Source organism: Dasypus novemcinctus, chromosome 25 (genome assembly GCF_030445035.2).
Source record: "Dasypus novemcinctus isolate mDasNov1 chromosome 25, mDasNov1.1.hap2, whole genome shotgun sequence".
NCBI lineage: Eukaryota > Metazoa > Chordata > Mammalia > Cingulata > Dasypodidae > Dasypus > Dasypus novemcinctus.
Genome location: NC_080697.1, coordinates 19,682,335 through 19,698,283, shown reverse-complemented (window position 1 = coordinate 19,698,283; position 15,949 = coordinate 19,682,335). Strand labels below are relative to the sequence as shown.

Below are 15,949 nucleotides of genomic sequence, written 5' to 3'. Positions count from 1 at the left end.
GCCCATGAGAAATGAAAGTCTATTCATTAAATGTCTGCTAGTTGGAAGTCCTATTGTTTGTTGATGTATAATCTATGGTAGTTATGGATTATGTATAAAATGCTTGAGCACTAATCAGAACTTTAATAATGAAACATATTGTGTACTTAAGTGATTTGATGAACTGTTAAGTGAAATATAAATGTACCCTGTTGAATGTATTGAGAAAAAATTCAATGAGTATTGTTCAAACCTAAAAATGAAAATACCATGCAGGAAGCTTTGTTAATCAGTGAAAACAACTTTTGCGTAGACTTAGCAAAAACAAAAAGGGAGGAATGTGGGAAAATAATTACCTGTTCCTTATTGCAAATGTCACACCTGTTCTACTGTAGATGTTGCAGTTCTTCCCTATTATTGCAGATGATGTTGCATTTCAGAGAGCAAACAGCTGCTTGGTAGCTTCCAATAAATACGAGGTGGAAACTATGGTCGAGCCTCTCAGTTCCAGAAGCTGTGAGTCCCCTGGTGTCATCTGTATCTCCTCTCATGTGTCTCTCTCTGTCCCTTTATTTTGTAAAGTTCTGCGTTGCCTTCCCTTCGAGCCAACCTATCACTGAGCTGATCTCAGCACTGCATGGACCCTGCCCCTGACATACTACTTCAGAATCTTGAGGTGTTTCTGATAGCACTGTTGAAACTATTGCAGCAGATAAATGGAGCGCCAGTGCCTTTACGCAGAAGGACTCAGAAAGGTTCACTAGCAACCTGGGAGACACACTAAAGGAGCGGGAGTAACCCCAGGAGGCAACTGTGATTTATAAACACTGAAACTCCAGGCAGAGGATTTATTCATCTGCACCTCTAGCCCCAGTTCCTCCCTTAAACTTCAAGCCTATGTCACCACCCTGTCTGCTAGGTCTTGCCTCCTACAAACCATCATTTCAAACCCAACTTGTCTAAAAACTCCAAAGCCATTTCCCTCTGACTGGAGTTTCGATGAATTGCATTATTCCTTGCCTAACAAGTCAACAAAGCGGAAAACTTATTTTACCTTTAACTTCTTTCTATCACCCAATTCCCTCCCCTGCCCCACCCAGGCCTTACTGATTCCCCTTGTTTGCTACTTTTCCAATCTTACTCCATTCCTACCATCCTACAAATGGACTATTACAAGAACAGCCATCTACCTGGCCTCTCTGCTTTTAATCTATCGCCTTTCCCTAAATTCTACACATTGCTGACAGATTACTTTTTCCTGAAGTATAACTTTGGTTACTTTATTCCCAAGACACTAATCACCTCTGGCTTCCACCTGCTTACCAAATAGGATCCCAAAACTCCAACAGAGTACTTTTAGTATAAGAGAAAAAACACTGTACCAGGATTCAAGAGAGCAGATTAGAGTCCCTTCTCTGCCACCTATTAGCTACAGGACCATGGGCACCATAATCCTCTTTAGGGTCCTATATTCCATAATGAGTTGACCTATATCCCATAGTCCATGTTTACTGAGCATCTACTATACCAGTAATACAGGATTAAGTGCATAAACCATAAGAGCTGTTGAAGATTTTTATCTATGACACTTAAAGCCAAACTCTTAAGCTACTCTGGCCCATCTTCCCTCTACCAACCATTATCTCCTACTATGCTCCTTCTCTAAATTAGTTTTCTCACAGTTCCAAGTAAATCTCTCACTTCCCTGTCTCCTAGTGTTTGCTACTGCCACCTCCCCACCCTTGAAAGCGTTTTTCTACCCTTTCTCTCTATATCATACCTATGCCAGAAGGCCCAGGTGAAAGCCCATGTTCTCCCACCAGGTCTCCCCAGCATACACTGCTCATTTGACAACTACCACATGTGACCTATGACATCTCTCGTACATTTCTTTTACTCTTGAACCACTCTTTCACTTCTGTGTGTTAATATCCTGAAATGCTCAATTTGAAAAGTTCCCACGGAAGAGCCTATAACCTTATTCAACTCTACACTCCGCCATCTAACAAAGTTTTATATACAGCAAGTCTACAGTCTAGATCTGTCAAACTCTAACACATTCTCAAGCAGTACCTGAGGAACTCCTGCAGTACCACAGAACCATCGACATTTACTCACCACTTTACTTTGCAAGTCTGTGTACTCCATTCCACAATATGTTTATCATCTGAACAACTATACAAACAGCCATTTTCTTGATGCCACTGTATGCAATTAACTTTGTTATCATGTCCGCCACTCTGCAGATTTAAAAAAGAAAATTAAAAATAAAACTTATCCTACATAACATGAATCAATTAACTAAAATGGCCTTCAACTACATCTACCTTTTTTTTAAAAGATTTAATTATTTCTCCCCCCCCCACCCCCCACCCCCCACTGTCTACTCTCTGTGTCCATTCACTGTGTATTCTTCCGTCTGCTTGTCTTCTCTTTAGGCGGCACTGAGAACCGATTTCGGGACCTTCCAGAGTAGCAGAGAGGTGCTCAATCTCTTGCACCACCTCAGCTCCCTGGTCTGCTACATCTCTTATTGTCTCTCCTCTGTGTCTCTTTTTGTTGTGTCATCTGGCTGCGCCAGCTCTCTGCACAGGCCAGCTTGCCTTCACCAGGAGGCTCTGGAAATTAAACCCTGGACCTCCCATATGGTAGAGGGGAGCCCAATAGCTCGAGCCACATCCACTTTCCTACATCTTTCTGTTTTATTTTAATTTTCCAGCAACATCAAATATAAGATAAATCAGACAGAACTTCATCAAAATGTTAACTTTCCCTTCTCCCTACTGGAAAAACCAACATCCACATCCTAAATCAAAGTATACTAGTCCTAAATGCTATTTGCTTTTGACAGGAATGCCAGCCCTAAGCATGACAATGGCAAAAAGTTTGTGATGCTTGAGTGAGCTAATAGCAAAGAGTCGAAAGTCAGTATGTATAGTAAAAATCAAGTCTAGTGAAAATTACTCTTGAAAATTCCTTTTAAAAAGCACCAAAACCATCTTTCAATAAAGAAATCAATTTCTTTAGGTAAACACTACTTTAAACACACTCAGCACAGCAAAATGCTTGCCTATTAAGAGGCATACAAGAATGGACTGTACTGGGAGGGAAGGTACTGGGAGGGTTTCCCATCTCAAACTCATTCAAGGACAAACTCACTAAGTAGAGTGAGGTGCTAGATAATCTACACTGTAAGCAAGTGTTATTTTACCTCTTTTCTCCTGAATTCCCATAAATTACATACATATACAACAAATTATCATTGTACGCACATCTAAGCTAAGGATAAAAGTAAACTTGTAACTAAAAAATCACTGAAGCTACTTTCAAATATCACTTCCACTTCAGAAGAAAAATATTGTAAAATGTTCTTAAATTCAATTACTTTTCCCCTCCTATCAGCTTACATAAAGAACTTAGTCCTACATTACACATATGCACAAAGGACTGAAAAAAGAATATGAATAAATTCCATAAAAAGACTTCAGTAAGAAAATATACCAAAATATTCAACTGTGTTAGTAATCAAAGAAATACAAAACAAAGTAGCATTTTCAGTCCGCTCCTCTAGCAACTTGCTTAGCATTGTAACACCTCTGCTGGTTAGGTTATAGTAAAAATGATACTCTTATACCTTGTTAGGGGCAGTGAAATTAGAATATTCTTTTAGAAAGCATTTGAGCAACATGTTCATTCATTCACTTATTCATTCAACAATTTCTAAAGATCAATTATATGCCAGGCACTTCAGACTTTCTATTAATACTTCACACCATCTCAACACCCCTCACCTCACCTCACCTCAGAGTGTCTTTTTGATAAATTCATACCTTTCATTGCTGATAGAAGTACAAATAGGGAAAACTCTTTTGGAAATGTTTCTGTAATATGCATAGAATAGTCTTAACTATTAAACCCTCTTTGAGGTTAGTAGGTACAGGTTAGTAATCTGGGAATCAAGGTGAGAGCAAAAAAAAAAAAAAACATTCCTTACTGTATCTGCCCCCGCCCCAAAAAAACTTAAACTACCTAAATGATGAATAATAAAGTAATCAAAGGACTACACAGTTAGAATTTTAGGCAGTCATTCAAAATGTTTATAACTAATTTTTTGACAAACACAAAAATCACTTGTTATAATTTAATGAAAAAATCAGCATATGAAATCCATAAGCAGACAGAACCCAACTATATTTTTTAATCATATGCATAAAAACAAAGAAGTACACAAACTATTAACAAGGGATCTTTCGCTGATGAGGTATAAAGAATTTTTCACTTTTCAACTTTATGTAGCTCCAAATTTTCTACAGGCACATACTAACTAAAATGGAAAAATTATGTTTTATTCATTCACATATAAAACCATTCCCACATACAGGACCTCTGGTGAACAAAAATATGCTATAACAGATATTATTTAAAACAAATTATGCCCATCAAGTTACTGTATCTCAGTGCCAAACCTTTCTTTACCCTGCTCTGTAAAGCTAGGGCTTTACTCTACAAACTACATTTTCGCCTTGCCAGCTAGATCCCTAGGAGGCTCTACCAACAAGGGGTACTAGAGAGAGAAGAAAAGGCTTTCTCGTTTGCATCACTCCAAAAATGCTTCTTGGCTCCAGCAGTGGCAATTCTCTCCAGCAGCAGCTGAGCCCAATGTCCAATTTCTGACACTTGGAGAACCAGTCTCATCATTCCCCTTCACAGACACTAGAACTAGCCAGCTGGAGCCCCTCGTCAGAGAGCTGCACCCAAGTCCATGGGGCGACATGGGGCGACAGCCACACCAACAGAGCAGCATCTCCTCCCAAGCAGTCTGGCTTTCAGTCCCTCAGGGTTCCTCCTGTTAAGCGTTTAAATTTTAATAACACTGACCTCTTTCCTTGTTCCCCTAGCCCTACAGGGAGTGAGCTACCTCCTGGAGTTGTTACCTTTGTGATACCTGAGAGTTCTTTTTTACCTTTTCTCAACTGAAACCTAGTTAACAGTTCTTGATATTAAACTTTCTCTTTTCAAAGTAATTAAGGTGGTTCCTGTGACTGACTGGGCCCTAAATAACTGGCATACTCAGGCTATAAAATCTGACTTAACAGGGGAAATTTAAACCCAAGAATGAATGAGAAGGGAAGGTATATGGCCACAAACTGCTTTCAGTACTTTCTTTTCTTAGACTCTACTTCTGTTGTTTGGTTTTAGTGATTTGGGGGAAGAGTTTAACACGGTTAACTGAGAAGAGGTGGGGAAGATTTAAGGGTGACCAATAATTGTTAGAAGACACAATCTAGTACTCTTCTTTCCCAAACTAGTAACAACTTAAATTTCTACAAGATTCCTAACTTACAGAGCACTTTTAGTTCATCCTCAAAACAAGCCAGGTGAGGTAGATGTTACACTAACTTTCTGATGACGGAATGTGAGCATCACATGAGGCTGCCCGAGAAGTCATAGTGCTGTGCTGTCCAATACAGCAGCCACTTGCTACAGGTGGCTATTCAGATTTAAATAACATTAAAACCCAGTTCCTTGGACACACGGGCCATGTTTCAAGTGCCCAAGAGCCACTTTGGTTAGTGACTACCCTCTGGACAGCACAGATTCACAACATCTCCATCAGTACCAAGAGTTTTACTGGGCAGGGCTGTGATGGAAAGAAGTGGTGATTATTTAACTCCTCTATGCCTTAAGCACCTTGTGTGCAAACTGGGAAGCAGAGCAGTATCTCCTTTGAGGACTGCTCTGAAGATTAAAGCCCAACACACCTCAAGAACTCAGGACAGTGACCCATAGCAAGGCCTGTGTTACCTGATAGAGCTATTATCAAACATTACTCTTCAGTACTTTGAACGGAGGTGGGCAGAGGGCTGCCCCAGTCACAAAGATGCTACAGCACACCTTGTGGTGTTTTGTTTTTAATAAGCCTCTAATAATGAAATTCCCTCCTCTATGTTTATATAAAATACACATACATAGATGCACTTACTATTAATTTACTGTGCAACTCTCCTTTTACGGTACTGTACAATAAAATGCTTCCAACTGCTGTACCAAGAGCCAACAAGTCAATCTGGTCACCTGTTCCTATAGCTTCTGATTTCCTTTTCTTCCTCTGGGGACTTTCCTGAAAAAAAAAAAAAAAAAAAGCAAGAAAGAAAAGAAAAAACAATTTTTATTTAGTATTTATTATTATTTATTTAGTATTTTAAGTATCATTAAGGTATAAATGGAAATGTCCATTAGCCCACAAAGGAAATGTGATCACTACCAGGAGACACTTTAAAAAAACCAACAGAAGGGGATACTCATGTGATTTCTTTCTCACTACTTAAAAAAATAACTCTTGAATGGGAAGAGAAGCTCACCATTCTCAGTCTCTCCCTCGCCTATCCCTCTACAAGGAAGGAAGGTAAGAAAGACAGCTTGGTATACCATTTCTCTCAACAGGTCCAGATGGCCTCACTGCTGCTGCCACTTCTCAGGCACCGACCACTCTTCCTGACCGTCCCCACACAAATGGATTATCTATCCATACCCAGTCATTGCTTCCCTCTCTTTGTCCCCTAAAACGTTCTCACATTCTAGTTTAGAAACTCAGGAAGAGAAATTCAAACATTTTTACACTCAATTCACCCACTTTTACTTTAATTTGAGTGAACCAGTAGTTGGAACTGATACAGCGGCTCAGAGCAAGCCTTGAGGAACTGCTCTAGCGACTGATCAAGGGCCACTTTGGTACATCCATACTGGCTTAGTGATTCCAACTGACTTCAATCAGGTGGCAAATGCTACATAACCTTGACTTATTTCAAAAGTGATGTTGGGGGAAGTAGACTTGGCCCACGTGCAGTGCTGATGCGTACAAAGGAGTGCCGTGCCATGCAGGGGTGTCCCTGCGTAGGGGAGCCCCATGCGCAAGGAGTGCGCCCCGTAAGGAGAGCCGCCCAGCGCAAAAGGAAGTGCAGCCTGCCCAAGAATGGCACCACACACACGGAGAGCTGACACAACAAGATGACGCAACAAAAAAAGCAACACAGATTCTCGTGCCGCTGACAACAACAGAAACGGACAAAGAACACATAGCGAATAGACACAGAGAACAGACAACAGGGGGAGGGGAGAGAAATAAATAAATCTTTTAAAAAATATATTTATAAAAAAAAAGTGATGCTGGATCACATGGTATGTAAATATATCTCAGTAAAACTGCTTAATAAATAAATTAATAATTGTGCAAGAATAACCAGAAACAGCAGCTATGTACAGCAGGGAAAGCACAGAGACACTGAGAGGTGAAGAATTTTCTTGTCTGTTTATTATTATTATTATTATTATTGAAATAATGAAACTGCTTTAATAATGACTGAAGTGATGAAAACACAACTATATGATAACACAAAATACCTCTGACTGTACACTTTGGATGAATTGTATATGTTAATATGTATCAGAAAGTTGATTTGTTTAAAAAAAAAAGTGATGCTGAGAGTTCAGTATGTCCATCAAAAAGACAATTGATCACAACCTAAGAAGTACTGCTTTAGAGTTTACAACACTAAGAAATTATTTACAGTTTTTAGAGTTTCTCTTCCTTATGCTTTTGAATTTTTTTAAATGAAAGGAGACCAGCCTATACATGTTAGCATAAAGCTCTGAAAAACGCATTCTTTTAGGGTAAAATAGACCAATGTTGTAGAAAAGAGAACATTTTCTTGATAGTGCAAGATCTATGCTCTACAGTGCAAAAAAAGAAGCCCAAGACACAAAAATTTGCCCAACCCAAGAACCACCAATGAAAACTATGACGTTATCAGTACACAATGTCAGGGAGTGAATATTACAAATCATTTCCCATCTTATTCATTTAGACATTTTATGGGGAGGTTACTATTTGTGAAATTTGATTCATTGGACACTTGAACAAAAACTACAATGATTTAACAAGAAATAAGTTAACTTTTTACATACAAGAGAAAACATGCACATTTTACAAGTCCTGAGAAATATAACTACATTAATAAACCCAAATAGATGTTGCAAAGCTCATAACATTGAAACTCAGTACAAGGACCTAGCACCCACTGTCAGGTGAATTTCTAAAAGCCACCTAAGAATAACTCTGGGGGGTAAATGTGATTTCCACATAAGATTGAGAACACAAACTCCAATTTCAAGGAAAGGACAGTAAGGGGGATGGATAGCATGTTAACCTAAGACTACCTCAATCAGAAATCTTCTCTGGAAGAGTCCAGTAAATATTTCTTCTACTCTTGGTTTTCCACAACAAATCAAAATTATTTACATTAAGGTTTCTCAATGTGTGAAATACAAGCTGGTCCAAATATGAATATACTTTGCTGCAGATCTAGATTTGCATTAAAAAGCACAAAGAATTTTAGAAATTAAGCATTATCGTAGTCAAAACCGTAATGTCCGCATCAGTGAAATGTCTGTATTTTCTGCTAACAGCAAGCTGAAGCAGGGAGGAGTATCCTTTCGATCTACGTCCAACGCTAAGGCTCACTGGTCTAAACCTAAGAAATAACCCACTTGATCAATTTAATGCTAAAGAACAACTGACTCATGCATGTTTTCTCAGGGTTGTACGATCTTTTTTAACCTACCTTCCCATTTAGCAAGATGAGCATGTTCAAACAGGTAACACATCAAGCCAGGACAGAAATTATAACCAATGTGCACTAGTAAAATCTAGTATTTTAAATATTACCCCAGACTAAATATTTCTGAAAACAAGAGTTTAGTGCTACAGATGAAAAATAAGAAAAATGCAAAAATAATCTTACTATTTGAATTTGTATTTCTGTGATGAAAAAACTTCAATGGCTTTGATGAGAAGCCAAAGCCAGAAAAGAGTAAGCCAATATGAAGTCCTATGTGGCATTCAAAAGCATCCAGAATTTGCCTACAAGTCACCTTTTACCAACTTTATCTCCAATTCCATACTTACATTACACTCCTCAAACACTCCAACATTTTCCCCGTTTGTACTCTCCTACCTGTAGAGTCCTTTTCCTACTCACCTCTATTTTAACAGGTTAACAATTCTAATTCTGATACATGTTGCTACATGGATGAACCCTGAAGACACCATGTTGAGTAAAGTAAGTCACACACAAAAGGAAAGATATTGAATGAGTCCACTTATATGAAACAACTCAAACATAAAAATTCAGAGACTAAAGGTAGAGTACAGGTTTGAGGGGGTACTGTATTATGGGTGCAGGGTTTCTGTTGGGACTGACGGAAAAGTTTAGTAATGGATGGTGGTGATGATAGCACAACACTGTAAGTGTGATTAATCCCACTGAATCATAAAACTTGGGAGTGGCTGAGATGGGAAAGTTTATGAGACTACATATATTAAGTATATTTATATATGCATTTCCACAATATAAAAAGAGAGAGAGACCAAAGAGACAATGGCAAATATAATACATGACCCTGACTCGATTTCCTAATGGTGAAAAGGCCCAACAGGACATTATTGGGACAACTGAAAAAAGTTGCATTGATGTTTGCTCTCTTATCAATGTTAAATTTCTTGAACTTGATAATGCCGGTACCTAAAGTGGTACCTAAAGTGGTTCTTAGGAAATAAGGCACTGAAGTATTAAGTCTTCAAGGAGCATAAGTATACAACCTACTCTCAAATGTTTACAAGACAGAAAAAAAGAAGAGGAAAAGAGAAGAAATAACAAATGTAGCAAAATGTTTAAAAATTGGGAAATCTGGGTATCTTGGTAGAGAGTATACTGGGGTTCTCTGTATTGGTTTTTTATTTCCTTTGCAACTGTCCTGTGAGTTTGAAATTATTTCAAAACAGAAAGTTAAAAAAAAAGTCATATCCATGCCTCAAGATCCACCTCAAATACCATTTCATCCACAAAAGCCTCTTCTTTTCCTTTTTTCTCTTCTTTTTCTTAAGACACAAGTCATATTCTGATTTGCACTAGAGACGCAGTGAGTCTGAATAGCCTTTTCTCCTGTCTTAATCACACTCATATGTCTTAGTCACACTCATTTTTGCTTCCCCTAAAGGGGCCTCACACTATGCCATCAGCACACTAATTATGCAAGTACATAAGTGAAAAAGGCAGGCTAAAACTTTGGTTCATACTTTTATGATTGAAGGTACCAGGGCTGAAGAGCAAACAGGTATGATCTGTTAGACTGAGGAATCTTATTCAACATGAAGAGCAAACTGGCCTAAGTAAAAATGTTGTCTGATGAAACTTACCAGCAATTTTTTTCGGCAGTAGCAGGAATTGAACCCAGGACCTCACACATGGGAAGCAGACACTCAACCAATGAGCTACATCCATTCCCCCTTATCAGCATTTGATCCAGAAAACAATCAGAGAGCTAAGTGTGAATGCACATGTTGCATGATTTATCAAAGCAAGCAGCAACACAGATGAGGTGAAGACAAAGATGAAAAAAGCACACCCAGGTGATGAGAAGTATGAATATGATCAATAATTATGTCTAGAGTAATGACTTTTTAGACTAGGGCTTCTTAATCAGGGGTCCGCAGACCAAGATTTCAGGGGGTCCATGAGCCTGAATTGAAAATTAAAAAAAAAAAAACATTCTTGCGGGGATGTGTTGGTGTGCGTGTGATATGTTTATTAAATAATACACAGTATAGTGGGGACTTAGTAAGGGTTTTCACCTGACTGGCCAAGTGGGTGCGTAGAACAAAAAAGGTTAAGAACCCCTGTTTTAGACTGAGAACCCAGAGTAAGAGTTTATACAGAGAACCAGTACATACATGCCAACGTTATGTATATACAACTGAAACATGGCTCAGAAAAATACTTAACTTTACTATGCACAATACTGCTATTTTAAATTATTCTATTTTTAATGCTATCACAACCCATGACATCAGTATTACAACCCACTAATTAAAACCTACTTTTGAAAAATACTGACCTCTAGACACTGAAAATTATGCCCAGTTTTAAGTTTCATTCTGCAACTAGACTCATATTCCATTCCTTGGTCTCTCTTACTGCCACTTACTCTGGCTTTTAAGTTTTACAGATAAAAGTAGGGAAAAAATGTGCATTTTACGAATTATTACTTAAGATATTTATATCTGAGCTATTATATTCCAATACACAGAAACTCCTATTTCTGCCTACAGAATCTTTACTTACAACCTTTACCTTCTACTGAAGTTTAAAAACTGGAAAGACCACAAACAGAATATGTACAGGAAACACATCAGGATTATACTACATCTCTAAGGGTGGGAATGGCAATACTCATATCAGGTTATTCCTAGAATCATCCATAATGCGACCGTGCCTGTCCTGTCCAATGTCTGAAAAGCTATGTGCTTCATTCAACAAGCACTGAGCTGTGTGGGGTCATGGGAATGCAGTGAGGCAAAGCAGCCTCAACACATTCACTGTGGTAGCCAATACGGAGACAGGGGCTGCTCCCCGAGGTCCCTAATACACCCAGGAAAAGAAAATTAGAAGTTTTCAGGGTCAGTTCCTAGATGGTTCAGTCAGCTGTGTGGCTCTGGCATATCACTTCACATCCCAGCCTCAGTTTACACAAATAAACCGTGGAGTTCTAAAAACAGGAACCATCTCCAGGCCATCAATCTGTCTCCTTGCACTATTCTCAAATATTTTCTGGCCCTCGTTGAAGAACCCCCTCTCTCCTAGACACCATTAACCAAATGGTATGCTCAGTTAGATACGTAAACAATCGCTCTAAAAACTATTGTAGCATAAATACAAAGTATTACAATCATTCTGTGACCAAGAACAAGAAGCAGAAATCTAATTTTTCTAAACATTTACGAACCATGCCTTAAGCCCTCTTACCCAAGAACCCAGCACCACCAACCCCCTTTTCTCTATTAATAAGAGTCTCCTTACCAAACTTTGTACATGGGCAGGAATTTGTCAATTACTGAACCACACTTTGTAGAATCCTTTTACAAATTGATTTCTATTATAAATGTAGCATTAAACGATAAAAACAAGCCCAGACAGAACTCATTGATTCATTCAGAAATAACTACTTTTATTAAAGTTACTATGTGCCACACCACACTACACCATTCATATACACTGCCTCTTCCAAGGACCCTGAAAGGTGGCTGGTACCCCCATTTCACATCTGAGAGAATGCTATATGCCAGGACCTTATTAACAAGGTGCTGAGAACATGGGCTTCAGAAGAACAACCCCTTTCATGCCTCATACTCTGAGCTTCAAGGATGCAAAATAAAAGGAAGGGTTTAAACGAAACAGGGGTATCTTAAAACTTAAGTGGTGAAGAATGGAACCCAAAGACCCCAGGGCAGAGCTTGAAGCACTTGCTTAAAGTGACTCTTCATTTTCTATCTTTAAAATCATGTAACTCTTTAACTTTACTCCATAATACATGTGCAAGTTTGTCTCTCCCTAATTTTCAAACAAAACTGGTGTTCCTAAAAGATGTATCCCCAGGATGGGAACTGGATTTCCCTACATTCCTTCCAGCTCTCAGTTCTGTGCCTCTAGGGTAAGGACACTGGACCAAGAATCAGAATACCCTGACTTTAGCTATCATTTTAACTACTTGGCTATTATTAATACTTTGGTTAAGTCACTTTACTAGCTTAGTTCTGATCCTCAACCAGTTTTTTATACGCAATAATTTCAGGGCATTTCACAGAGTTGCTGTGTGATTAAAATGAGAAAGCGCAGGCAAATAAAAGGTACTGAAACCTAAAAAACATATTTCATATGTAGCCTAACTCTCATTCTTCAAAATTAAAGTGACGGGCTCAATGTGACTAAAACAAGATTGAGTCAAGAGTCCTGGTTGTGATACCAAATACAGTTTTTTTTTCCCCTACTATATCGGAGTATAGTATATAATCCAAAAGTAAGATTTTTAACAAGAAATTTAAGACGAGGCAAGGTTTCACCTCTGGGGCATGCAACATGATTTTAAGTCAAAAGAAAAGCAAAGTAAGCAACAAGTTTTGTCAACATTATATTATTTGTTGTAGATAACCGAAAACAGAGCTCTAAAGACCCAAGTGTCTAGTCCCAGTTTGTTTTCACTTTATCCAAGTTGCTTAGTTTTCCAAAACCTGTTTCCTCTTCCCAAAAAAAGGCAAATAATAATAATAATGTTCCCCCCGTTCTACCCTGCAGAGCTCACCAAATATATAAAAGACATTAGTAACAATGATAATTAATACTGATAGTACTTATGCACCAAGAACTATCTTAAATGCTTTATGCATTTTACATGTTAACTTTCATAACCACCCCATGAAGTATCATTATCCCCATTTTACAAATGGGAAATAGAGATACAATTACTACTATCAAGTAGAGCGTGAACTCAAAATTGTGCAATCTAGCTTGGGCCATCCACCTAACCATTACTCCATATTTCCCTTCAGTGTTATTATAGACAATTTAAAAAATTGTTAAAGCACAATGACAGCGAACAACTTTGAGGAGAAAAAAAATGTAGTGCTGTCATTTTAATAATGGCAATTAAATTTTTTAAAGTCAGAATTTTGCGCTTGACTTAAGAGCCCTGATAGGTTTCTTTCATTAGCCGAGAGGAGTCACTTCATCTGAAAACAATAAATATCTGGCTTAAATCTGAAAACTATCTAAGCATACCCACCCAAAGTGTGGCAAGATATATGTCTCCTTACTTCCAACCCAAAAATTCTGCAAGTTTCCCGGAGTAGTCAGGTAGCGTAGGATCTTTCCTGAACACCAGTTTTTGAACTTTTACACAGTTGGTGCTAAACGCCAGAAACCTCACATCACAATCACAACAGCGATCTGGTGTGGCTACTCAATAACTCGAGTTACCACGTGCATGTGAGTTAAAACAGATGTACTCGAGCAACGCAACTCTTACCTGAAATGGGTTCCTAACAGTGAAAAGCCTTCCCTAACTAGGCAGTTTCCCATCTAGGGGAAACTTCATCTGGAGTATTTTCATCATCTGGAGTGTTTTCAATCAGTCAAACTACTTCATTTTACCTCCGTAACTTCAGACTTGGGGCGGCAAGGTGAGGGTGGGATGTAGAAAGGGGGAGCCTAGCAAAAATTCGAATGCAGAGAGTGGAAAGGAGCCTGGAAAAGTTTGGAGTTTCAGAGTGAGAGGAACAGAACACGTGGTGAGCCAGCACCCAAAGCCGGGTTGCGCGGGGGATTGGGGGGGGGGGGGGGGGTGGGTACTGTCCAGAAGGATACAGACTTCTTCATCCTGACTGACCACAGCAAACCCGATGAGCTGGGCAGAGGTCGGAGAAGGGTAGCCCAGCCCAAGAAGCAGCTCTGTCAACAGCCAAGACTGAGGAGCGCATGCTGATAAGCGAGGACCAGCTGGAGGAAGCTGGCCCCGAGGGGCAAGGGCCCTGGGCGAACATGGCGGCCCCACCGACAGAGGGGCAGCAGACCGCATGGACCCCGCGGGCAAGGCTTGGGTCCACAGCCCACCGGATCGCGCCGCGCACTCTCCCGCTGCTCTCCCGCAGGCCGCGCACGGGACTGACAGCGTGGGCCCAGTCCGCGCTGCCGCGGCGCGCCCTGTCTCCTCGCCCCGGGCCGCCGAGAATCACACGCGACACCAGGCCATGCGCCGCCGAGCCCGGGGACTCCGAGGCCGAGCCCCGGCGAGCGCCCGCCCCTCAGCCGACTCGTTCGCTTTACCTTGGCCTGCGGCCGCGCTGGCGCCCAGGCCAGGCAGGTGCAGGTACCGCTGAGGTGCGCGGAAGGCACATACTCCTGGTGCAGCCGGTTGTTGGCTGTCTCCCATACTCGCAGGTTTCCATCTGGAGAGGCTAGAGCGAAGTAGGCCTGACTCTGCGGGGAGAAGGCGCAGGGAACCCCCGCCGGGGCCAGGGGGTCGCCACTACCTCCACCACCCGCCGCCATTGCTGCTCTGGCTCCGCGGCAGCCACGTGTTCGGCTGTGCGCAGGCGCATCCGCGCGAGGCGGGCCCTGCAGGGAGGAAGTGGGGCGGAGGGAGCGCAGGGAGCCGGGGGCGTGGCTCTTCGCGAAGCCTTGCGAGCGCTGGGCGATTCCGCCCCGCGGACGGTGGCCGGGTGGGGCTTGTAGCTAACCTGTGCTCTGAGGAGAAGCGGTGTGTGGGGAATGTGACTGTAGAAGCAAGGCCGGGCCCGTTCCTTTCGGGAAAAAAGTCGACTTTAAAAAAATATGTGTATATATTATGGTTAAAGGAAATATTAACTTAAAATTCCAGGATTTTAACAACTTCCCGTTTTTCCCTACTCCCAGGCTATAATCATGTAACACACAATTTATTCACACATCTAGTGTAAAAATAAAAGGAGCAGCTATTCCCTCTGATTTGTCTTAATATTTCTAGTTTGCTCCTTCAAATAGACGATTTTTCATGTTTCCATAATTGTTCACCAAATCTATGCTTTTTTTTTTTTTTCAGGGTATCAGGGATTGAACCTGGGACCTTGTAAGTGGGAAGCCTGTTCTCAGCCATATCAGCTTCCCTGAGTTGGTTTTTTTTTTTTTCATTCGTTTGCTTGTTGTTTGTTTTTGTTTTTTAGGAGGCACTAGGGACCAAACCAGGACCTCCCATGTGAGAAGCAGGCACTCAACTGCTTGAGCCACTTCTGCTCGCAAATCTATGCATTGTAAGCCTAGAAATGCCAGGGATAATTCTACCCACGCAGAGCTGGTTGCTTGCCAGGAAAGGTAAAAACATTACCTTGAGGGTTATGCAACTTTGACAGCTAGGAGGTGGCATAGTATTTGCAGTTTGGAGAGAGCCCTTGGAGGTAGCATGATGAATGAATTAGAAGAGTCCGGAAGACCCAGGCAGAGATGATGGTGATTGGAAGTGTGGCAGCAGGATGAACCCTTTCAAAACATTTTTTCAACAATACAATGACAGGGAAGCAGCTGTGGCTCCATCAGTTGGGCTCCCG

At 40.6% G+C, this 15,949-nt stretch overlaps 1 protein-coding gene across 1 annotated transcript in view; it reads right to left on the bottom strand.

Annotated features, from left to right (window-relative positions):
- Positions 1–14,973, bottom strand: part of WDR43 (WD repeat domain 43) — a 56,083-nt gene extending 41,110 nt beyond the window's left edge. Inside the window, exons 1-3 of the mRNA XM_004452348.5 lie at positions 14,694–14,973; positions 5,963–6,100; positions 2,098–2,219 (exon numbers count right to left, since the gene is read on the bottom strand). Coding sequence (XP_004452405.2) covers positions 2,098–2,219; positions 5,963–6,100; positions 14,694–14,918 — 485 coding nt within the window. The 5' untranslated portion in view covers positions 14,919–14,973. The remainder of the gene's footprint in view (positions 1–2,097; positions 2,220–5,962; positions 6,101–14,693) is intronic.
- Between the last annotated feature and the right edge of the window lie 976 nt (positions 14,974–15,949).